General features: G+C 35.9%; 1 protein-coding gene across 1 annotated transcript in view; it reads right to left on the minus strand.

Annotated features, from left to right (window-relative positions):
* The window catches only part of BRIP1 (BRCA1 interacting helicase 1), a 167,549-nt gene that overhangs the window by 38,004 nt on the left and 103,927 nt on the right, over positions 1-25,618 (minus strand). The window contains 2 exon segments of the mRNA XM_058560489.1: positions 6,678-6,799; positions 8,071-8,230. Coding sequence (XP_058416472.1) covers positions 6,678-6,799; positions 8,071-8,230 — 282 coding nt within the window.

Below are 25,618 nucleotides of genomic sequence, written 5' to 3' on the forward strand. Positions count from 1 at the left end.
TTTTTCTGAGGTTTATAAAATGCCAAGAATGCATGGAAGCCTATAAATTTAAATGTGTTTGTTATAAAGTCAATAACTAATTTAACAAAACTAAAATAGATCTTGTGTTTTTCAATCATAAATGTAATTTTTAAAAATTGATTAAAATAATATACGCAAATAGTTCAGTACCTTCAAAGCTAAGAGAAGTTTCCTAAATCAAAAAAGGAATTCATAATGGTTATTGTATGCCAATACTAAAATAACTGATCAGATTACCATCTGAATTTTAAATACTTTCCAAATAAAGTCTATTTTGGTAACTCAACATACTACATTACTAAAGAAAAATAATAAACAAATATCAAATTTATTATTTTAATAAATTATTTTAATCACAGAGAGCACTTCTGACATTGAGTATTCAGATTCTATTAAACCAATTATAAAAATCTAACATACCACGTGAACATTTTTAAAGTATAAAAATTTTTAGCCACATGCCATGGTTTTATGAATTTTTCCTCAGAGGAGTAAAGGCACAATACCCATGAAGGGAGAATATTTCTATATACTACTAAAGTATGCTAAGGAACACAAATAAAATGCAATTTTAAAATCTAAATACTGTACCTTATAATGGTTCACAAATTATGACCAAGCCACCAATTTGAGATGTGGATGCCTGAATCATAAAGTTGAAGGCTTTTGTAGTTTTTAGATCATATTAATTGGCCAAAGGATTTGCTTTTGAGATCCCTTAGAAGGGCAGCCTTGCTATACTATGACTTAATCGCATTAAAAGAAAACAACTTTTCTTTTAGTTATACTTTTCTACTAACATCTAATCACATAAAAGCCTTGGTTCACTCTCCTGCCCCTCAAATACTTTGGTTTAGTGCAAAGAAAGATTTCTTTTTAACTATTACACGATTAACTATGTCCTTATAGAATGATCAGAAGCATCTGAGAAAGGTGGAAGTGAAAAAAATTCTCACCGGGAAACTTAGCTTAATGCTTGCCCTTCAGAGTGGCCCATTATCAACATTTCATAGTGGGTTTCTTTATTTTCAAGTCCCTGAGGTATGTGCAATAAATTATGACTTGAACTAAACAAGTCACACTTGGCTCCAAAATGAAATTTTCCTACCTCTATTTTCTAGTCCCCAAGGTGGGAAGAGGAAATCCTGGTCACAGCCAAAGAAGTCATATTTTTGGCTCTAATATACATTTTCCTGCTTCTCTAAAAGCCAACCTCTGCAATTGAGACTACAAGAGTCTTAAGTTAGTATTTTAAACTGTATTTTAATTTTTACTTCCATAATCTGTCTCAAATTTAAGAAAAAATTTTAGTATCATAAAATTAATGTCATTGCCCTCTTTTTGTAACTCAGACACCAATCTTAACCTTTTAAAATATGAATTGAAACAATAGTGAAAATAATGCAGAAATAGACTGTTTCATTTCCATAAGATAGACTATTTAAGGTTTTCTTTTATAAATAACTTCTACTTATTCCTGTATGATAGACTGAGTATTAACGTGAAAGGAAATTATAAAGTCCTAATTTATGTCCCAGTAATTTGAAGTATTGTTTTAGTTTTGGAAGAGTCATTTATGGAAATTATTTAGTTCACCATCTCATTTTACAAAAAACAAGAATATGGCAGAGGTATCCTAAGATGACTTCCAAAGAGTCCTGTCTTGTATAATCCTCTCACCTTGAGTGTGAGCAGAACCTGTGACTTGCTTCTAGCCAACAGAATACGGCAAGGGTGACAGGATAGACTCTCCTTTGATTAGGTTATATTATAAGGCAAAAGGTTTGGAGAAGTTACTCCTGTCATTATGTTAAGTTATATGACTCCACCTGAGCAGACTGGAGCTAGAGAGTATGCTGTTGGCCTTGAAGAAGTAAGCTGCCATGCTGTGAGATGGCCTGTGAGAAGGCCACATGGCAAGGAACTCTGAGCAGCCTCTAGGATATGAGAGTAGCCCCTGGCTGGATCAGTCCTACAATCATAAGGAACTGAATTCAGCAACATCTTGAATGAGCTTGGAAGAAGACCCCAAGATCCAGATGAGAATGCAGCCCAGCCAGCACCTTGATTGCAGCCTTGGGGAACCCTGAGCAGAGGACCCAGATAAGGCATGCCCAGACTCCTGACTCATGGAAACTGTGACACAAGAAATGTGTGTTGTTTTAAGTGACACTGTTTGTGGTAATTTGTAACACAGCAAGAGAAAACTAACATCAAGAGTGACAGCAAGTATAATCAATATAAGATACCTCCTCCATTTATTAGGTTCTACTATGTATTAGAGTGTAATATGCTATTGGGATTAAGCATTCCCTTCTATAACTCCATTAATGATTTATGATTGTAACAATATACCGTATTGCTTCATTATAAGTCATATTAATGCTTACTGCTGTCCTATTCATGATCTAATAATGATTACTAGCACTATCATGCCTAATTAAAGTATCTAGGAATGGAGGGTGGTGGTTGTTGTTTTTTAATAACAATGTCAAGTAAAACAAACAACAAAACCAAATACTATTTTAGTAACATATATTAAATATATATTTAACTTTCAGTTTTACTTTAATTTTAACTTAATTACTATATTAGACACTTAATACTTACATATAATAAATATATTTAAATAATAAGCTTATATTTAATCATTAATTAAACCAACATTTATTGAACACTCACTATATTCCAAGGCAATATTTTAATTATAGAGATACAAAGATGTTTAAGAAATTGTCCTAATCTGCAAGGTACACCATCTAACAGCTTATAAAATGTATTTATAAACACTAAAATATAATATAATGAAGGCAGTGTAGTATGTGCTTTAGGGAGTAATAAAGGATACTGGTAAAGATAACTATGTAGGTAAATATAAAAGCCAGTATTATTGTACTTTTAGCTTGTAACTCTTCTTTTTTTCCTATATGATTTAAAAGGCAAATACATAAAACAAGAATTATAAATTATGTTAATGGGCACAGAATGTATAAAGATGTAATTTAAGACAATAACAATATAAAAAGGGAGGGACAGAAATTAAGATGTTACTTGTAATCCCCAAGGTAATACTAAGAAAATATCTAAAAACTATACACAAAAGGAAAGAAGAGAATCAAAATAATACACAACAAAAAATCAACTAAATACTAAAAAGGGCACTAATGAAGGAATTGAGGAACAAAAAGCACATAAAACACGCAAAAAACAAATAGTTAAATGGTAGAACTAAGTCTTTCCTTTTCAGTAATTACTTTTAAATGTAGATGGGTTAAACTCTCCAATTGAAAGGCAGAGATTGGCAGAAGGAATTAAAAACATGATCCAACTATGTGATGTCTACAAAAGACTCATTTTAGATATAAGGAAGTTAGACCCTTATCTTACATCACATACAAAAATTTCTCAAAATGGATCACATATCTAAATTTAAGAGCTAAAAGCATGAAACTCCTCAAAGAAAACATTAGGGTCAAACCTGCATGACCTTGGATTTGGCAATGGTTTCCTAAATATGACATACCAAAAGCACAAGCAACAACAACAAAACAGATAAAGTGGACTTCATCAAAATTTCAAACTTCTGTATTTCTTTTATATCCCAAAGAAGTGTACAAATAAATATTTTCAATAACTTGTTTCACCATTTATGAATTTTTAGAAATCATCCATATTGGTATTCTGATTTATTTCAGATATTCAGATATTTCAGGTATTGACTGTTATATTCTGGTCATTTCAAAAAGATAAGAAGTCTTCTTAATTATTATAAAAATTGCATACTTACATTCTTAAAGCTTATAAACATCAGTCTTTTGAATGGATGCCTTACAAATATCCTTTAGTTATGAAAAAAATGCCAGGACTCCTTTTTAGAGTTCTGAGTCTAAGCACTTTGCCAAGTGAGATGGAAAATACTCACCCCCCTTCCACTGCTCCTGACTTTGGGCTTGGGCATGGTAAATGTTTTGGGCAATAGGTTAGTAGATGCAATATAAGTAAGTAGCTGTTTGAAAAGTGCTTGCACATCAAGCCTGCCCTCTTGTACCTCTGCCATTGTGATGATAACATTGCAATATTTTGGCTAGTCTGTTGGTCCATGAAGGATGAGATACATGTTGAGCAGAGCTGACCCAGTTCAGCCCAATGTACATTGGTCAAACCAAAGCAGGGTGACTAAGCCTAGCTGAAATCAGCAGAGCTGCCCAGCCAAGTCCAGCCAAGATCATCTACGGCCCAGCCACCTCCTACCCCAACATAGATGTGTAACCTATAATAAATGATTGTCATTTTAAGTCACTGAATTTTAGAATTGTTTTTTACACAGGAAGAACTGATTCAGACATAAGGCAACAAGAAATACATTTCCCTTACATCTGGTATTGCCAGTAAAGAATTTTGCTCTTTATCTGTCCCTTGTCCCTACAGGTTGGACTAGTCTTGGGTCTACCCTACTTGCCCCTTTCGGGAGCCACTAGGGAAACTCACTTAGAATCACCCTCCTCTGCCCCTCCTAGACCTCATTGAAGCTTCTGTTATTTTGCTGTATTATACAACTAGAGCCATTGGGATTCAGCAGAACTATGATAAGCATGACCATTACAGAGGAATGTCAGAGCAGGTCACCAGGTGACCTGCTTTTTTTGTATGACAGACTGAGAAGAACTTATTCTGAGGAAAGAAAGCATTAAGAACCCAAGACTGGTGCAGTAACAATACCCAGAATCACAGTTGTTGGGAGTGAAAGTAGAGAAAATAGAAGGTAAATGTAATTTTTTTTTTGCAAGCAACATTTTATTTAATTTTAAGAATTTTTCACAGAATAACAAACATCTGTATTCTCAACATATTTTCTTGAAGGTTGTTTTTGACTAAAACAAACAAACATTATAGAAAAAGCTAAAGTCCCTTTTGATAACTACCCCCAATATCATTCTTCTCTCTTCTCAGATATAATCACTATTATGAGTTTGATGTGAATTCTTCTAGGCCTTGTTACTTTGTGAGTGTGATATTTAGTACAACCTGTATTAGCCATAAAGTTATCTTCTTTTCCAGTTCTCAAGGACTCATTTATAGGTTCAAGAAAGAGAACATATAAGCAAAAATTGAAAGAGCAAGTTTTAGGGGAAAAAAATTTATATTTAAGACATTGGAAGAACAAGTGGTAGAAAGAGGAAGAAAGGGATTCTCTCCACTTTAACAAAGCAGTATTAGTGCAATAATACAGGGCCAAGATAAAACGGTAAGATATCAAAAAGAAATAGTACCACTGCCAATAGCACTGCCATCAGCAGCACTCAGCTTCAGTGGAATGCAGCATTAATGCTATTAATGGTGAACACACAGTTTTCTTGAGTAGATATCAACTGTTTCATCAGTAGCAGTAGTCTGAGGCAGCATTAGCCATTTTAGAATAGGAGCCCTGGGCATAATCATCAGCACTCTCAATGGTAGCATTGGTGGCTGGAGAAAGGTAGCGGAAGACACTAAAGTTAGTGTAGGCTGAATGGATTAGATACCTCCTGAGAACTTGCAAAAATTTTGAAGAAGTCCAGAAGTTAGGAAAGAGTAGAGGCTAACCAGAAAAATACTGTTTATTGCTGTTAATATTATATAATTCACAGTGTCTAGTAAAGTATTAACAGTAAAGAAGATAATTGCCTAGGGAAAGAATTCTTGCTTTGGTATGAGACCCTAAGAGGTTGTGCCCTGGGAGGAGGGATATAAATTATACTCAGTGGAGTCAGCTAAGTGGTCAAAAAACCTAAAGTCTTGGTCTCAGATTGCTAGTACCTTCAAATGCCTGTAGGAAGTAAAAAAAAAATCCTCCCTGATGGAAGATAACATCACCTTAGGCTTCAAATTATTGCTACAAATAACTTTTCAAACACAATGTTTAGCAAACAATCAGTGATAATGAAGCAAAACTCCTGTTTCTGGCCAAGACAAAATAACTGTTTTGGGAATATCCCTCCCACTGTAAGTAATTGTAAAACTAGACAAAATAGATAAGCAACTGCTTTCAAGGAGTAGACGCCAGGCAGCATAAGACTATAATCTCGGAGATAAGGGAACTCCATTAGATGAACTCCATGATTCTTAGCTCTCTTCCTGGGTATAATTTCCTGACAATAGCACAGAGCACTGAAGTACAAGCAGAGTACAGTGGTCTTGCTGAGCTGAGGTGGGAGAGATCAGAATTTGGAGCAGCTAAAATCACTGAAATCTGCAGGGCAGGGCATGGCATTGGAGAGAAGGGAGCTAGATAGAGAAAGGGTCCTAGAATTCCCTGGGGGACCCCTCTGAGTCTGTGGCTAAAGCTTGATAAAACACAAATTTCTGGGCTCTAGCTCCAGAGTTTCTGATTCAGTAGGTGTAGATGGAGCCTGAAAATGTATATTCCTATCAAGTTTCCAGGTGATACTGACGCTCCAAACCCGGGACTTCACTTCAAAAATCACTTTTATTGAGCAAAAGACAGTATAAGTTAAAAGAAAAAAAAAAGCATATCTACTAAACTTTTCTCACTCATTCCAAGTCACCAAAGCATTAAAATAAAATGTCTGAGGATACAAGAAAAATGTATAATTAACTTTACACAAAATCAACAACTTCTGTGACAAATAAAACTTCTTAAGGCTTTGATGGCCTACCTGTAGATCTTTCACATTTGGAAAAGGAATTCCTATTGTTATGACAGCACGAGCATTGTCATCTGAGAAATCCAGACCCTCACTCACTTTACCACGACAAACTGCTACCAGGAGGGCTCCATCTTAAGCAACAGAAAATAAACATTTTTAAAAGCACACTCAGAATTCCCAGAATTGCTTATTCTTGTCATTTTGAAAAGATCTGATTATTAAGTTATCACTGTAGCAAATTTAAAAGAATCAAAATAAAAAACTATTAGATAAAGTTTTAAAAGTTCAATGTCTTTAAATAAACAAGGAAAACAAAATTACATTTAGGTGCAATATGGTAGCAAACCAATTTACAAACTGTCTACCTCCCAGATAACTTACACAGAAAAACCAGAGTAGCAACTCGCACATGAACTGAGCAATTGTGAATCAACTGTTTTATCTTTAAAAATTGAAATTGCAATCATTACCTTTACCACCAGAATGTAAAGTTCTCAGAATGATTAAATAACTCCAATTTGTACTATATACCATATTGAATCAATATGAAATTGAAAAGTATTTAAAACATACAGAACCCTCTGTGCATAATCTTATCATATAAGGATATTGACAATTATGTTATAGCATCTTTATGATGTTGCTTTGTTCACAAATTGTTACTATTAGCCCTGCCTGTCAAACTTTTTATGGACATTCTCTAACTTTGAAACAAGCTTTCAGTTATGTTTTGAAAATGAAAGTTTATCTTATATAATATAATATAAGCACAAAGTATATTAGTTGCATCAAAATGTAGGACTCGTTTGGCTAGTAAGGAAGATATTATGCATACTCTACACCTGCCTTCTTTCACAAAACATTTTAGGTTGTGTAAGGAAGATTATGGGATAATACCTGAATGCATGCTTTTTTTTTTTAAAGTGAATTGGCATCCCCAAGTGAAAATATTCATAGGAGAACAACTCCAAATAAAAGAATTTCTTTAACTTATTTTCCTTTCACTCAGAATAATAAAATATAATTTTTCTCTTAAGTGCAATTCATTTAAAAAGATAACACAGGGGGCTGGCCTGGTGGCATAGTAAAGTTTGTGCACTCTGCTTTGGCGGCCCGGGGTTCACAGGTTCGGATCTTGGGCACGGACCAATGCACCACTTATCAAGCCATGCTGTAGCAGGCGTCCCACATATAAAGTAGAGGAAGATGGGCACAGATGTTAGCCCAGGGCCAATCTTCCTCAGCAAAAAAAGAGGAGGATTGGCAACAGATGTTAGCTCAGGCCTAATCTTTCTCACCAAAAAAAAATGTAACACAAACAAAATTCTAACACTCACCAACTTCTTCTTACTTTATGGGAAAAAAATATTTTTTCATTGACCATCAAATAATTTCTAATTACCTTTCTCTCCTTTATACTTGATTGCATCATAATACACCTGTAGTAATTCATCAAAATCAGTTTTTTCTCCTCCCTGTGGTTCTACAATGACTGTCTTCACCAATTCCAGATTGTGCCATAATCCAGTGTAGAGCCAACGTTCTTTTAATTTTTCTAATAACTGAAAAAGGGAAAGAAAAAAATGAATTTTTTGCGTCCAACTGAACAAACTTACTTTAGTTTGTTGAAAGACAATGTGAAAACAATATGACTATGGCAAGCATATTAACTTTTCTGTGTTTTATTGTTCTCATCTATAAAATGAGAAAAACAATATGTCACAGAGTTGTTATTGGGTTAAATTCATTAACCAATTTAGATAGCTTTGAATGATGCCTGGCACATAGCAAGAGCTCCATAAATGTTAGCGGCGGCTGCTGCTGCTGTTACTACTACTATTAACATTATTGCTGCTGCTTACTACTTCAATTATTGCTATCCTGGGGATCTCAAAGCAGAAAAAAAATGACTTCTGTCAAAGTTAATAAATTTTAAGTTGTCCCTTTAAACCTAAGGTGAAGTTCCTTAATATCCCCAACTAAACATTCTTTAAATGAAGATTCTTTAAAATCATTTTAAGATAGGCAGCTAAGCTGTTTGAAAATTTGATCATCATTACTGAAATGGATCAAGTAAATATTTAAACAGAGACTCAGGTAGTCAATAAGTAGAAAATATACAGGCACAAACGGAACATTCACAAAAATAACCATGTGCTAGATTACAAAAGGACTTTCAACAAATTTCAAAGAATCTTTATCAGATTAACCACATATTCTAACAACAATGCAACTTTAGATTAAAAGTCAATAACACAAAGTTAGTGGGGAAAAAAACACAAACATACAAGCCCAACACTAAAGATTATATTCTTAAGGAACATATGGGTTATATGTCAATTATATCTCAACAAAGCTGGGAAAAATTTTAAAAATAAAAAAAAACATGGTTTAGAGAGAAAACACAGAAGAATTCATGAAATCTTTAGATATGAATGATAAGAAAAGCACCCACAACTCAAAACATGTGGGATGCAGTAAAGACAATACTTAGAAATATACTTATAGCTTGAAATGTATTTATTTAAAAAATTTGAAACTAATTAAATTAAGCATTCTTTTAAAAAGCTAGAAAAGAGTAAACACAAAGAAAGTAAAAGTTAATAAACATAAGAACTGAAATAAATGAAAAAGACAAAAGCCAGGAGTAGAGATTACTATGATTTAAGTTGAACTGTTTTAACCACTTGTTCTTTGCAGAGTTCTTTGCAATGTGGACCAGTTCTTATAATGTAGGCAAGCACCAAGAAATCACCCCAAATTCTCTAGAGAACAGATACTAATTTTTTATAAGATGGTTTATTTCCTCAGAAACTTACCCTTCTCTATTTTCAGAAATAAACTTAATAAGATCATAAAATAACATTTTTTATCACTGCTATGGTCTAAATGCTTGTGTCCCTCCAAAATTCATATGTTGAAATCCTAAACCTCAAAGATATAGTATTAGGAAGTGGAGACTTGGGAGGTGATTAGGTCATGAAGGTGGAAGTTTCATGAATGGGATCCCACAAAGCTCCCTTGTCCCTTCTTATGTGAGGACATAGCAAGAAGGCATGGGCTACCTACCAACCAGGAAAAGGGCCCTCACCCAACCATGCTGGCAACCTGATCTCAGACTTTCAGGCTCCAGAGCTGTGAGAAATAAATTTCTGTTGTTTATAAGCTACCCAAGTTGATGGTATTTTGTTAACAGCAGCTGGAACAAAGAAAATCACTAATTGGTAAAATAGTTCGTTGCATATTATACAGTCATCAGGGTACCTTGATCAATAAAAATAAAAATTCCCCATAACATCATGTTATTCGGTAAAAAACGTAGGGCTATCATTAATTTAAAAGTCTTTTTTGAGTACCTCAAGGGTTGGCTATTAGAATTTACTTCGAATATGCACTGTTTCTGAATCCAAGTCTCTCACCAGTACTAGAGAGTATTAAGCCTTCTGACAGTATCAGAGCTACAACGTGCATAGGAAAGTCAAACTGAGTCTTCAGTTATAAGGACAAGACTACTATAAAGTCAATAATGTTCAGAATAATATATTAACTTCTTTAAATTTCTCTATTGAATAATAATTTTAGAAGAAAATAAAAATATTCTGAGGATACAAAACCAGATGAAATGTGTCATTAATTTGCATAATTGCTACACTTAATGGAATTTAATCCAATGATATACTGTTTTCCATCATCTGAAAACATAGATAACATTTCATCTCTGATTCCTTGATCCTGAGATAACAACAACTTCCCGTACTATAAGTTTTGAACATTCAAGATCTAGAGAAATTTCTCATTTTACTTGAAGAAGATCATTAAGTTGTTGATTACAAAATATATTCCATAAAATCTATTTAAGAAGAGAAGTTTGAGAAATAACAAAGAAATTGGTTCAATGTACCAAACTTTCCACCAAAGAAACCCAGTAGGGATTTTTTCCCATTATATAGAAGAGAATTCAGAATATCAAAGAGTTATATATGACTTAGAAAACATCTAACTTTGAACATAAAAGTTTAAAAATTTTAAAAGCAGGTATGATATATGCAACATTTCAAAATTTATTACAATAAATGAAGAAAAAACACATGGTATCCACTGATTTTTTAGATTCTAAGAACTTCAGAAATTTATGAACAAAGAAAATGGCCACAGGTTCATAAATAAATAGTGAATATCACAATTAAAAAGTACAACATGCACTATCAATCACTTCAGAAAACTTTTATAGCAAATACAAAATAAACTGTCACATGTTACTGGGACTTTAAAAAATTTTATCTGCAAAATAAGGCTTTTAAGCTTGTTGATATATCTAAAGGAAGAAAAGTTCTTTGATTCTATTAAATTTTTAAAATGGAATTGTCAGGATATAAAACTTACATATAAGATTATAATTCAGAGAAGAAAAGAAAACAAAAAGGAGAAAAGTGGGACACAAAAACAGGCTACTTTTTTCTAGGTTTGTATTAGAGATGAAAAACTTTATTGTTAATGTAAACTTTCTAACTTGGACAAAATTTTTTCCTACATAGAAATCACTCAAATTTGCTTTAGTTAAAAAGGAAGAACTATTTTAATTACCCAAACATAGATTAAAAAGTTATTAAACTAATTTTTTTCCAGAAAAATTTTATGTAATCTGACACCTATCAGCCTTTCCAAAGTGCCATACCATTTAGAGCCAGGTCCAGAAGTATATGCTGGGCAACTCAAGCAAAGCTGAGGCAAGCAAGAGACAGAAAGAATTGATCATAACTAGGAGAACTCTCGTTCAAAAATTTGCTCTCTAGTTGTATCTATTTTTAATAAGCATTGGTGAGAATATGGAGAAAATGGAACTGTTGTATACACTGCAGTGGGAATATAAAGTGGTGCGGGTGCTTTGGAAAAAAGTCTGGCAGTTCTTCAAAAGGTTAAACATAGAGCTACCATATGACCCAGCAATTACACTCATAATTAAATACCCAACAGAAATGAAAACATACATCCACACAAAAACTCATACATGAATGTTCATAGCAGCATTATTCATAATATCCAAAAAGTAGAAACAACCCAAATATCTTTCAATTGAGTAACAGATAAATAAACTATGGTATATTCATACAATGGAATATTATTTGGCCATAAAAATGAATGAAGTAGTGATACATTCTATAACATGTATGAACCTTGAAAACAGTATACAAAGTGAAAGAAGCCAGATACAAAAGACCACATATTATAAAATTCCATTTATATGAAGATTCCAGAATAGGCAAATGCATAGGGACATAAAGTAAATTAGAGGTTGCCTAGGGCTTGGGAAGGGAGAAAGCAATGGGGAGTGATAACCAGTGGGTATGGGGTTTCTTTTACAAGTGATGAAAATGTTCTAAAATTAGTGATGATAGCTGTAGGACTTTGTGAATCTAATAAAAATCCCCAAATTGTACACTTCAAATGAGTGAATTGTATGGTATGCAAATTATAACAAGGTAAAGATGTTATATTTAAAAAATGATAAGTATGGGGCTAGCCTGGTGGCACAGAGGTTAAATGTGCGTGCTTGCTTTGGCGGCCCTGGGTTCGCGGGTTCGGATCCCAGGCACGCAACAACGCACCACTTGTCAAGCCATGCTGTGGCGGTGTCCCATATAAAAGTAGAGGAGGATGGGCATGGATGTTAGCCCAGGGCCAATCTTCCTCAGCAAAAAGAGGAGGATTGGCATTGGATGTTAGCTCAGGGCTAATCTTCCTCACACAAAAAAAAAAAGATAAGTAGGATACAGAACTTCCAAACCAATAAAGGATGAAAAAGGACAAAAAACCAAGTCAATTGAATAAGACAAACAAGAAGGGAAAAGAGGTAAAAGAAACTCAAAATAAGATGGTAGAAAATAAGTCCAAATATGCCAAGAATCAAAGCTAACACAAATGAATTTAACTCATTTATTAAAACTGAGACACTCAGATTGTTTGGAAGAAAGGGAGGGAGGGAGAGAGGGAGAGAGGAAAGGAACAGGGAGAAGAAAAAAGAAAATCAGCTATATGTTGTTTATCAATAGAGACAGTTAAAATTAAACCACACAGAAACCTCGAAAATGAAGATATGGAAAAAGATATGCACGGGGTATCTCTACCAAAAAAAAATCAAGTGTATCACAGTCATAAAAAAATAGACTTCAAAGCAAAAAGCTTTAAAAGAAACAGAAGACACATATTCCATATACATAAAAAGTGCATTCAGCAAAGCGATATAGCAGTCATAAATCTTTATGCACTTAAAACGTAGTTTCAAAATATAAAGTGGAAAAACAGACAAGAAATACAAGTATAAACTGACCAATTTCCTAAACGCTATAGAGGACTTCAATGTACCTCTCTTAGATATAGAAGACTTAAGTTTATAAGAATCATCAACCTTGGTCTAATATATGTAGAGAACTTGGTGATGAATGGAAAATAATGACTCTTTTCAAACGTGGAACAATATACATAAAGTCACAAAGGACATATCAACAAATTTTTAAAATCTGGAATCATACAGATTCCCTTGAAATGGATATTAACAGAAGAGTCATCTATACCAAAACAAAATAAAATTTATCTACTTAGAAATCAGAAAAAAACATTCCCATACAATTTCTAGGTTCAAGAGGAAGACAAAATGGAAAAAATCCAAATTATTTGGCTATACTAGGTCCTCTGCTATTCCATATGAATTTTAGAATCAGCTTGTCAATTTCTACAAAATGTCAATAGCAGCATTATTTAAACAGTAGAACATAAAAACACACAAGAGCCAGCTCTGATCGCCTAGTGGTTTAAGTTTGGTGCACTCTGCTTCAGCGGCCTGGGTTTGGCTCCCAGGCGTGGAAGCACACCACTCGTCTGTCGGTAGCCAAGCTGTGGCGGCAGCTCACACAGAAGAACTAGAAGGACTTACAACTAGAATATACAACTATGTACCGGGGCTTTGGGGAGGAGAAAAGAAAAAAGAGAGGAAGATTGGCAACAGATGTTAGCTCGGGGCGAATCTTTTCCAGCAATTAAAAAAAAAAAAACACAAGACTAGAAATAACCAAAATGTTTATTAAAAGTAATATGTGAATTATATTATATTAATACAATGGATTATAATAAGCAATGAAAACAACGGAACTTCTGCCACGGATTAGTAAAAAAAGGCTAACGGCAGAAAATTATATACGATATCATGCCATTTTTAAAAAACTAAAAAAAAAAAAAAACCTAAGCAATATATTGTTTAGGAATACATATATATTGTGAAATACATATGTATGTGGTAAAGCCATTTTTAAAAAACTGAATGATAATAGGGGCCAGCCTGGTGGCATAGTGGTTAAGTTGTTGAGCTCCACTTTGGCGGTCTGGGGTTCGCAGGTTCAGATCCTGGGCACAGACCTTTGCACCGCTTATCAAACCATGCTGTGGCGGGCATTTCACATATAAAGTAGAGGAAGATGGGCACAGGTGTTCGCCCAAGGCCAATCTTTCTCAGCAAAAAGAGGAGGATTGGCAACGGATGTTAGCTCAAGGCTAATCTTTCTCACCAAAAAAAAAAAGTGAATGATAAACTTCAGGACAATTATTAACTCTGTGGAAGTGGGCAAAGGGATGGGATTGTGAAGGGGCATCCAGATATCTTTAACAGTAATATTTAGTTCTTAAGTGATAGTTTTGATGTTTTCATTTCATTAATTTACTTCATAAGTCACATATATATATTACATGTGATCTTTTGTAAGTATGAAATACTACATAATGGTTGTGAAAATGGAACAAGACGTATTTCTTCTGAATGTTTTTAGTAATACCAGGGCAGTGGGGATAGAGGGTGAAGATAAGAAAACAAACAACAATAACAACAAAAATAGCAAGCCCCTACAACATGCCAGAAATAACATCAGAAATCTAAGAATAAGGCAGGGAACATCATAGAAAAGGTCCCTCCCTTCAGGGCACTTACCTTATAGAGAGGGAATATGACATTCCTAATGATGCAGAATAAATATGGCCTGAAACTCCAAAATTTGTAACTATAGCCCAGATTGCTCCTCTACACACTACATCCATATGTCCAATGGCCTAGTCAAATTCACGAGTTAGATATCTCAAAGACACCTGCAATGTCTCATACAAGACCAAATTTATAATATTCCTGTGTTTGTTATCTCAATAAAGGATATCACCATTCACTAAGTTGCCTTTGCTAGAACACTGAGTTATCCTTAACAATTCTCTCGCCCCCTCATTGCCCATATTCAATCTATTAACAAACCCTGTTAATTTTTGTCTTCTAAATATCTCTCCATATTCAAAGTCACTACCCCAATCCAAGCTATCATAATCTCTTGAAGGACTACAATAGTCTCCCAACTGGATTTCCTGTTTCTTATCTATCATTCTTAGGTCTTTACATTTCAGCAACAGCAATATTTTCAAAATATAAATCTTATCATATCATCCACTCACATCTCCACTTTAATAATTCAATAGGGGGTGCATCAACAGACCCTCCTTGTCCCCATGGAAACAGTGACTCAACAACCACACAAGGACCAATTACTTTTGTGAGAAACCTAGAAAACAGTTAAGAGGCTCCTGCCTCCCACATGAGTATGAAACCAGCTGCACTGAAGATAGTAGGAAAATTCATGGCACCATTTGCCTTAGTCCCTCCCCACAGCTCAGCACCGTGCAATTGGGAGAAAACTTACAACTCCTGACTTCTCCCTGAGGAAGGAAAGAGAAGACTGAAACATACATGCAAGGTGAAGACTTTCAGGGGACTACCCAAGGGACTGGTTTTTGTCTTGTGTGCATCTAAGCACTGACAGGAAACGATGCTAGGAGCTGCTGAGCACAAAGGTGAAGGTTTAGACTAGCATGTACTCACTCACCACAGTCTCTCCCCTGGCTCAGTGCTTAACTAGCAGGAAAAGACTCTCAACTCACAGTTTCTCCTGGAAGAGGAAAAATGTTGGTCCATATATACAATGTTCCACTTTTTCAGGGGCAGCCTGAGGGACTAGTTTCTGTGTCACCTGTCTCAGAGCTCTAACAAGACCTAGCATATTCTAGATGCCAGGGAGCCAGTGAAAACAAAAGAGAGCTGGGCAGTTTATTGCTATTCTAGAGGACTAGAAGTACAGCAAACAGAGGCCAATACAGCTCAGAGGCCTCTACTTTGGATGCGGAGAAGAAAAGAGTGAAATATGTGTACAACATTCCAGCTTTTTGGGGGGGTCTGCCTGAAGGACTGGTTTCTGTCTTTCCTGATTCAGGGAGCTGATGGAACCTGGCTTACTCTAAAGGCCTGGGGGCTACTGAGAACAAAAGAGAACTGGGTGGCTTGCAGCAGCTCCAGAAAACCTGTAGTACCACAGCCAAAAGCCAGAGGGAGCAAGAGATTGTAAGCTCTTAAAAAAAGAAACTGGAGGGGCTGGCCCAGTGGTGCAGCAGTTAAGTGCACACACTCTGCTTTGGCAGCCCGGGATTCGCAGGTTCGGATCTCAGGCACGCACTGATACACCGCTTGTCAAGCTATGCTGTAGCATGTCCCATATAGAGGAAGATGGGCACAGATGTTAGCCCAGGGCCAATCCTTCCTCAGCAAAAAGAGGAGGATTGACATTGGATGTTAGCTCAGGGCCGATCTTTCTCACAAAAAAAAAAAAGAAAGAAACTGGAAAATCTCTCTAACTAGGAATCTACACACATGAGTCTAGAGAAGGTTTGAAAGGTCCCCAGAGTCCGTAGCTGGGCTAATTGATGAAGGTCTTCCCCTGTACAAAGCCAGTCCATAAAAGACTGGGAGAGGTGGTTGTTTTTTCAAATGGGTAGATACAAATACAAAGTTACATGGAACACAAAGAAACAGGGAAAAATGGCCTGATCAAAGGAACAAAATAAACTCCAGGAATCAACACAAAGAAATGAAGGTATATAAAGTACCTGACAAAGAATTCAAAATAATCATCATAAAGATGCTCAACAAGCTCAGGAAAATGATACATGAACAAAATGAGAATTTCAAAAAGATACAGAAAATATAAAAAAGAATCAAACAGAAATTTTGAAGCTGAAGAATACAATAACTGAACTGAAAAAATTCACTAGAGAGGTTCAACAGCAGATTTGGTCAATCAAAGAATCAGTGAACTTGAAGACAGGTCACTTGAAATTATCCAGTCAGAGAAGTAAAAAGAATGAAAAGGTGAAGAAAGTCTAGGGGATTTATAGGACACTATCAAGCAGACAAATATACACATATGGGAGTACCAGAAGGAAAGAAGTGAGAATGGGGTACAAAGTTTACTTAAAAGAATTAATAAACAAAAACGTCCCAAATCTGGTGGGAAAAAATAGACATCCAGATTCAAGAAGCCAAAAGACACCAAATAGAATGAAACCAAAGGTCACACCAAGACACATTATAAACAAACCATCAAAAGTCAAAGACAGAGAGAATTTTGAAAGCAGCAAGAGCAAAGCAAGAACCCCCATAAAACTATCAGTGGATTTCTCAGCAGAAACTTCGCAGGCCAGAAGGGAGTGGGATAATATATTTTAAGTGCTGAAAGAAAAAAACTACCAACCAAGAACACTATATCCAGTAAAACTGTCCTTCAAAAATGAGGGAGAGAGAAAGACTTTCCCAGAATAACAAAAGCTGAGAGAGTTCATCACCACCAGACCTGCCTTATAAGAAATGCTAAAGGAAGTCCTTCAAGTTGAAATAAAAAGACATTAGACAGCAATACAAAGCCATAAAAAATGGACTTTAAGTCAAAAACTGTTAAAGAGACACAGAAGGATGTTATATATTGAAAAAAGTGTCAATTCATGAAGATACAATAATTATAAACATATAAGTGCCTAAGAAAAGAGCCCCAAAACATGAAACAAAATTGACAGAATAGAATGGAGAAACAGACAGTTCTACGATAATAGTAAGAGACTTCAGTATCCCGATTTCAATAATGAACAGAACAACCAGACAATGAGGAACACCAGTTCAATGAGGAAAAAGAGTACTTGAAAAACACTATAAACCAATTAGATCTAACAGACATATATAGAACACTCCACCCAACAAAACAGAATACACATTCTTCTCAATGCACATGGAACATCCTCTAGGATAGACCACATAGGTTAGGCCATAATACAAGTCATAATAAGTTTTAAAAGGATTGAATGGTTTTTCTGAATACAACAAAATGAAACTAGAAATCAATAACAGAAAGAAAACTGGAAAATTCACACATGTACGGAAATTAAACAATATACTCTTTATTATGTGTGTGTGAGGAAGATTAGCCCTGAGCTAACATCTGTTGCCAATCTTCCTTTTTTTTTTTTTTGCTGAGAAAGATCGGCCTTGGGCTAACATCTGTGCCCATCTTCCTCTACTTCATATGGGACGCTGCCACAGCATGGCTTGATAAGTGGTGCGTAGGTCCGCGCCTAGGATCCAAACCTGCGAACCCCAGGCTGCCGAAGTGGAGCGCACAAACTTAACCGCTACGCCACCAGGCCAGCTCCTAAACAATATATACTCCTAAACAACCACTAGATCAAGCTAGAAATTACAAGGAAAATTAGAAAATATCTTGAAACACATGAAAACAAAAATACAAACATACCAAAACTGACGAGATGCAGCAAAACAGTGCTACAAAAGATATTTACAGCTATAAATGCATACGTTAAAAAGAAGAAAAATTTCAAATTAATACTTAACTGTACATCTTAGGAAACTAGAAAAAGAATAGCAATTAAACCAAAAATTAGCAGAAGAAAAAAATAAAGATTAGAGCAGAAATAAATGAAATAGACAATAGAAAAAATAGAAAAATGAAAGGTAGTTCTTTGAAGAAGATCAACAAAATTGACAAAATGGGAAAAAAAGAGAAGATTCAAATTACTAAAACCACAAAAGTAAGTGGAGACATTATTACCAACTTCACAGAGATAAAAAGGATTATAAAACAATACTACAAACAATTGTATGGCACCAAATTGGATAATCTGGATGTAATGGATAAATTCCTAGAAACAAACAATCTATAAAAACTGAATCATGAAGACACAGAAAATCTGAATAAACTTATAACAAGTGAGGAGACTGAATCAGTAATCAAAAACCTTCCAACAAAAAAAAATACCTGTATATACCTGTATAGGCAGGTATATACCCTGCCTATACCATATACAAATTAACTCAAAATTACCAAAACCTAAATGTAAGAACTACAACTATAAAACTCTTAGAAGAAACATAGGGCACAATCTTCAGGACATTGGATTTGGCAATGATTTCTTGGATATGACACCAAAAGCACAAGTAACAAAAGAAATATACAGATAAAATGAACTTCATCAAAATTTAAAAACTTTTGTGCATCAAAGGACACTATCAAGAAAGTGAAAAAGTAATCCACAGAATGGGAGAAAAGATCTGCAATTCATTTACCTGATAAGAGATTATGATCCAGAATATATAAAGAACTCTTATAACCCAAAAACAAACAATCCAATTAAAAAATGGGCAAAGGACTGGAATAGACATTTCTCCAAAGAGGATATACAAATGGCCAATAAGCACATGAAAAGATGAGTAACTTCACTAATCATTAGGGAAATGTAAATCAAAACCACAATGAGGGGCCGGCCCAGGGGCACAGCAGTTAAGTTTGCTCGCTCCGCTTTGGCTGCCCAGGGTTCGCAGGTTGGGATCCCAGGGTGCCGACTGACGCACCGCTTGTCAAGCCATGATGTGGCGGCGTCCCATATAAAGTAGAGGAAGATGGGCACAGATGTTAGCCCAGGGCCAATCTTCCTCAGCAAAAAGAGAAGGATCAGCAACAGATATTAGCTCAGAGCTAGTCTTCTTCACAATAAAAAAAAAAAAAACCAACTACAATGAGATATCACCTCACACCCATTAGGATAGCTGTTAACAAAAAAACAGAAAATTTAAGTGTTTGCAAGGACATGGAGAAATTGGAATCCTTGTGCATTGCGGGTGGGAATGTAAAATGGTACAGCCACCGTGAAAAACAGTTTGGCAGTTCCTCAAAAAGTTTATAAACATAAAATTACCATATGATGCAGCAATTCCACTCCTATCACCATAAGAATTGAAGGCGGGGACTCAAACAGACAATTGTACATCAATGCTCATAGCACCACTATTCACAATAGCCAAAAGGTGGAAACAACCCAAGCATCCACCAACAGATGAATGGATAAACAAAGTAGTATACACATACAACGGAATAATATTCAGTCATGAAAAGGAATGAAATTCTGATACACGCTGCAATATGAATGAACCTTGAAAGCATTATGTTAAGTAAAATAAGCCAGACACATAAGGATAAATATTGTATGAATCCATTTTTATGATGTACCTAGAATAGACAAATTCACAGACAAAGTAAGTAGAAAAGGACTTGCCAGGCCTGGGTGGAGGGGAGAATGAGGAGTTACTGTTTAATGGATACAGACTTTCTGACTGGGATGATGAAAATGTTTTGGAAACGGATAGCAGTGATGGATGTACAATATTGTAAATGTAGTTAATGACACTGAATTGTTAAAAATGGTTAAACAGCAAATTTTATGTTATATATATTTTACCACCATTTTAAAAAGTGAAAAAAAGATGAACACACACACAAAAACAAACACCACACAGCAGTGTAAGTGAACAAATTAGTAACACGTGTCAACAAGGATGAACACAAATCTATAAATGTTGAGTCAAAAAAAGCAAATTACAGATAACATACAACTGATTTCATGTATATAAATTTCAAAAATAATATATTATTTAAGCATCTATATAAAAACTATTTTTTAGGGGGCCGGCCCGGTGGCGCAAGCGGTTAAGTGCACACGTTGCACTGTGGCGGCCCGGGGTTCGCCGGTTCGGATCCCGGGTGTGCACCGAAGCACTGCTTGTTAAGCCATGCTGTGGCGGCGTCCCATATAAAGTGGAGGAAGATGGGCATGGATGTTAGCCCAGGGCCAGTCTTCCTCAGCAAAAAAAGAGGAGGATTGGCATTGGATGTTAGCTCAGGGCTGGTCCTCCTCACAAAAAAAAAAAAAAAAAACTATTTTTTAAAAAACAGGCAAAACTAACATCTCTAGGGATGAGAGGATATGATTGTGAAGGGGTACATCGGGGCTTCTAATGCACAAGTAATGTTCTATTTCTTAAGTTGGGTGGTGGATCTTAGATGCCCATTTTATTATTATTTAAAATGTGCATATTAGTTTTATACACTTATACACATTATATTTCACAATTAAAAACATAAAGACCAAACAACATTACTTGGGTATTAATATGGATGAGTTAGAGGAGGGGTTAGAGTGGGTACATTTAGGTTACGAGTACAATAATCCAAAGATGGATGCAGCTTGAATTAGAAAGTGTTAAAAAAAAAAAGTATGCAAAATTTAAGAGTAAGGCAAAAAAACCCCAGCACAACTTTTCAATTTCATATGGAGGCAAAGGCCCATCCAAGGATTATATAGGGAAATGCACTTTATTGAAAACACTGTTTACTGTTGATTAAAGTCTAGAATTAGTGAAATTACACTTTAACTTGTATATTTTTGTCCAGTAGAAATGCAAATAATTTCTGTCCAGAAGAAAAGATAACCCCAAAGGTTACAGTTTACTGGCCTGTAGTACATTAACCAGTTTTGTATTCAGGCCTGCAACCTTATATTCTATTCCTTTATTAAACTCCCTACAAGTACATAGCTCCTTAAATGCTCTCTGAATCAGTCTTAACATCATACTCATTCCCTCATTAATCAATAAATTGAATAAACTCTTTGACAGGTATTCACTTTTTATTTACATGTGAGTCATGACTTCATCTTTTTGAAAATTACACTGTAGAGAAAGAAAAGAGATTATAAAAATATTTAAAATTTAAAATGAACAAGGTGTGATGTTAGACTGGATATGACAGGAAAGGGAGAAAAGGGTTCATAGATGCCCCCTGGTTATCTGATTAGTCCGAATATAGATTGTGGTACCATTTACTCATAAAGGCAATGCTGGAAAAGGATCAAGATTGGGAGAAAAGATTACAAGTTTGTTGCCTTTGAGATACTTTGATATGTTGATCTGGCAGTTGAATATATGGGTGTGTGTGATATTGTGATTTATAATAAGAAATATATATTTTGTCTTCATCCCTGTTCCCAGTACAGAGCTCCCAAAACCTTTGGAATTTCCTGAGCAACGAGCGCTGTAGAGGCAGCTTTTGTTCCCAGTTCCTGAAATAGCTCCAGAGCCACAAAGGTGAAATGATTTATTCATAACAAGCCCCTTTCAACTGCACCTGAGCATATGTTAATTAGATGACTTTTGGACAGCCCCCAGGTAACCTAAGAATGGTGGTTGGTTGCCAGGGTAACTAACCATGTAATTAGAGGGTTGGAACTTTTAGCTCCACCCCTGACCTCCAGGGAGGGATGAGGGGCTAGAAGTTGGAGCAACTGCCAATGGCCAATGATTTAATCAATCATGCCTATATAACAAAGCCTGCATAAAAACCCAAAAGGATGGAGTTCACAGAACTTCTGGGTTGGTGAATGCATCCACATGTCAAAGGGTGGTACACCCCAGTTCCATAGGGACAGAAGCTCCTACGCTTGGGACCCTTCCAGACCTCACCACATATACCTCTTCATCTGGCTGTTCATGTGTATCCTCTATAATATCATTTACAATAAACTGCTAAAGGTTAAGTCAATGTTTCTTTGAGTTCTGTGAACCACTCTAGCAAATTAATCGAACCTGAGGAGGGGGTCATGGGAACCTCCAATTTATAGCCAGTCAGTCAGAAGCACAGGTAACAACCTGGCCCTGAGATTAGCGTTGGAATCGGGGGCAGTCTTGTGGGACTGAGCCCTTAACCTGTGGAATCTGATGCTATCTTTATGTAGATAGTGTCAGAACTGAATCAAATTGTAGGACACCGAGCTGGTGTTGCAGAATTGCTTGATATATGGAAACCTACACATCTGGTGTCAGAAGTTGTGTTGTAGTGTTGTAGCAGATTTCTGAGAGTAGTGGAGACACAAAAGAAGTGAGTTTTTTATTTAGAGTGTGGTACTTAGAGGAAAGATCAGAATTGAATTATAAATTGGGAAAGCAAGACAACAGATGTAACTAAAAGAATAAACATAAATGTGATGGACTAATAGTAGAGTATGGATAAAGAAAAAAGCCCAGCAAGAAAACTTGACTCCCTCTTTCTATCACACTGCACATCCAATCCATCAGCAAATCCTGCCGGCACTACTTTCAAATTATATCTAGACTCCAAACACTGCTACCACAGTGGTCCAAGCCATCACCATCTCTTGACATGAGTTATTATAGTTGACTCCTACACAGTTACCTTGCTTCTTCCTACGCTCTCTACAGTTCATTTTCTATATAGCAGCCAGCACAATCCTTTTAAAATTAAGTCTAAAGCTTCCAATGGCTTCCTAATGCATTTAGAATAAAATCCAAATCCTTACCTTGGCATGATTTTACCCCAGCTACTTCTCTGACCTCATGGACTACTGCTCCTCTCACCTCACCCCTACCCTGCTTCAGCCACAGTAGCTTTCCCGTTGATCAAACAAACCAGGCACTCTCCTACCTCAAGGTTCCCTCTGCCTGAACATTCTTCCCCCAGATCAGAATGGTTTGCTTCCTCTCCTTTTAGATCTTTGCTCAATGTCACCTTCTCTGACAGGCCTTCCAGAACCATCCAATTAAAATTCTAGACCACCTCTCCCCACTCCTCCAGGATTCTCATTTTCCCCTTCTTTGCATTATTTTTCTACATAGCACTTAACATTATCTGTACTAGTCCACTCAGGCTACCAAAAAAAAATACCACATAATAATTTTGCAATATATACGTATATCAAATCATCACATTGTACACCTTAAACTTACATATGCTATCCGTCAATAATATCACAATAAAGCTGGAAAAAAAAATATCACAGAAGAGGTGGCTTAAACAGAAATTTATTTCTCACAGTTCTGAAGCTAGGGGGTCCAAGATCAAGGTGCTGCCTGATTCAGTTCCTGGTGAGGCTCTCTTCCAGGCTTGTAGATGGCCACCTTCTTCTTGATCCTCACATCACTTTTCCTCTGTGCTCATGTTGCAGTGGAGAGAATAAGATTTCTGGTATCTCTTCTTATAAGGACACTAATACTACTGAATCAGGGCACCACCCTTATGACCTCATGCAATCTTAATTACCTCCTTAGAAACCTCATCTCCAAAAATAGCCACACTTGGGGTTAGGGATTCAACATATAAATTTTGGGGTGAAACAAACATTCAGTCCATGGCACCATCAATATATTAGTATCTTTCTATGTGTCTGGTTTATTTTCTGTCTCTCACCCCTGGAATATAACCTCCACAAGGTCAATGATTTTTGTTTGTTTTGCTCACTGCTGATTGTCCAGTACATAGAACAGTACCTGACACATAGTACTCAATAAATATTTGTTGTATGAACTTAATAAACGAATGAAAAAGGAAGGTCAATAATGGAAGGTCAAAGAGGTGAGTAAGGAGGGGGGCAAAAAACCATAAAATCAGGTGCCAAAGTCCTTAATAAAAGAAGAGTACTTGGGCCAGCCCGGTGGCATAGTGGTTAAGTTTGCGTGCTCCACTTTGGCGGCCCGGGGTTCACAGATTCGAATCCTGGGCGTGGACCGACGCACCACTCATCAAGCCATGCTGTGGTGGCATTCCATATACAAATAGAGGAAGATGGGCACAGATGTTAGCTCAGAGCTAATCTTCCTCAGCAAAAACAGGAGGATGGGCAAGGGATGTTAGCTCAGAGCCAGTCTTCTTCATACACACAAAAAAGATATTCAAGTGATTTGTACGATGTCAATAAGATGAAGGGGAAAGGATGATATAATTAAATGACGCGAGCTCAGAGACTAGAAATTTCTGTTGGTGAGTTTTTCTTTCTTTCTTTCTCTTCTTCCTTCTTTCTCTTCTTCCTTCCTTCTCTCCTTCTTTCCTCCCTCCCTCCCTCCCTTCCTTCCTTCAGAAAAAAAAGGAGAGGTAAAGATTTAGAAAGAGCAATGGAGAGTAAATAGGCTACCAAACCTGAGGTACTACAGAGCAAAAATAGTCACAACATGAAAGGGCTGACAAACAAATGACATGTCCTCTGAGTTTATCTGGATTTTAGTTCCGGTAAGGAGGTACAAGGAACACTGTGAAAGGGGGGGGAATTTGGGGATTATGAGACAACATTTCCACAGAACACAATGTGTTTATTTTAATCTCGTCAGTGGAGATTTTTTTAAAGTACCTTAAAAACCTTCCATTAAGGATTATACAGGGGGCTACATGCAAATTTGGAGTGTAGCTCTATAGCAAAGACATACTGATTATTTTGGCGAAAATGATCTATAACAAATTTTCAACTTTAGATAACAAAATATTCAGGTATACAGCTTTTCCATTCTCACTGCAGGTGATACTCGAATTGCACATTTATACATCTTAATTACTTCCCCTTTGCCAGAGAAATCATACAAATAACGAAACACACACATAACTCAACTGATTTTTAAATTCTCTGAAGTATCCCAACTAGGCACCTAAAAATCAAATAACTTAGCGGGAAGTACACTGACACAGAGTCATCTCTCAGGTTTTAAGACTCACATACATGAAAAATGTGAGGTATCTCTGTTATAAAACAGTGTACTTAGCTCATATACAGAGAGACTAGCCCACATATAGTGATATAGATGATTCAACCTACTAATTGACGTTCACATCATTTGGATTTGGTAACCTCAGAGACATTTTTTTTTGAGTCAGACCTCACAAATTAAATGACACTTTGGAATGTTTATGCCTTAT

This window comes from Diceros bicornis, chromosome 18 (assembly GCF_020826845.1).
Source record: "Diceros bicornis minor isolate mBicDic1 chromosome 18, mDicBic1.mat.cur, whole genome shotgun sequence".
In the NCBI taxonomy this organism is placed as follows: domain Eukaryota; kingdom Metazoa; phylum Chordata; class Mammalia; order Perissodactyla; family Rhinocerotidae; genus Diceros; species Diceros bicornis.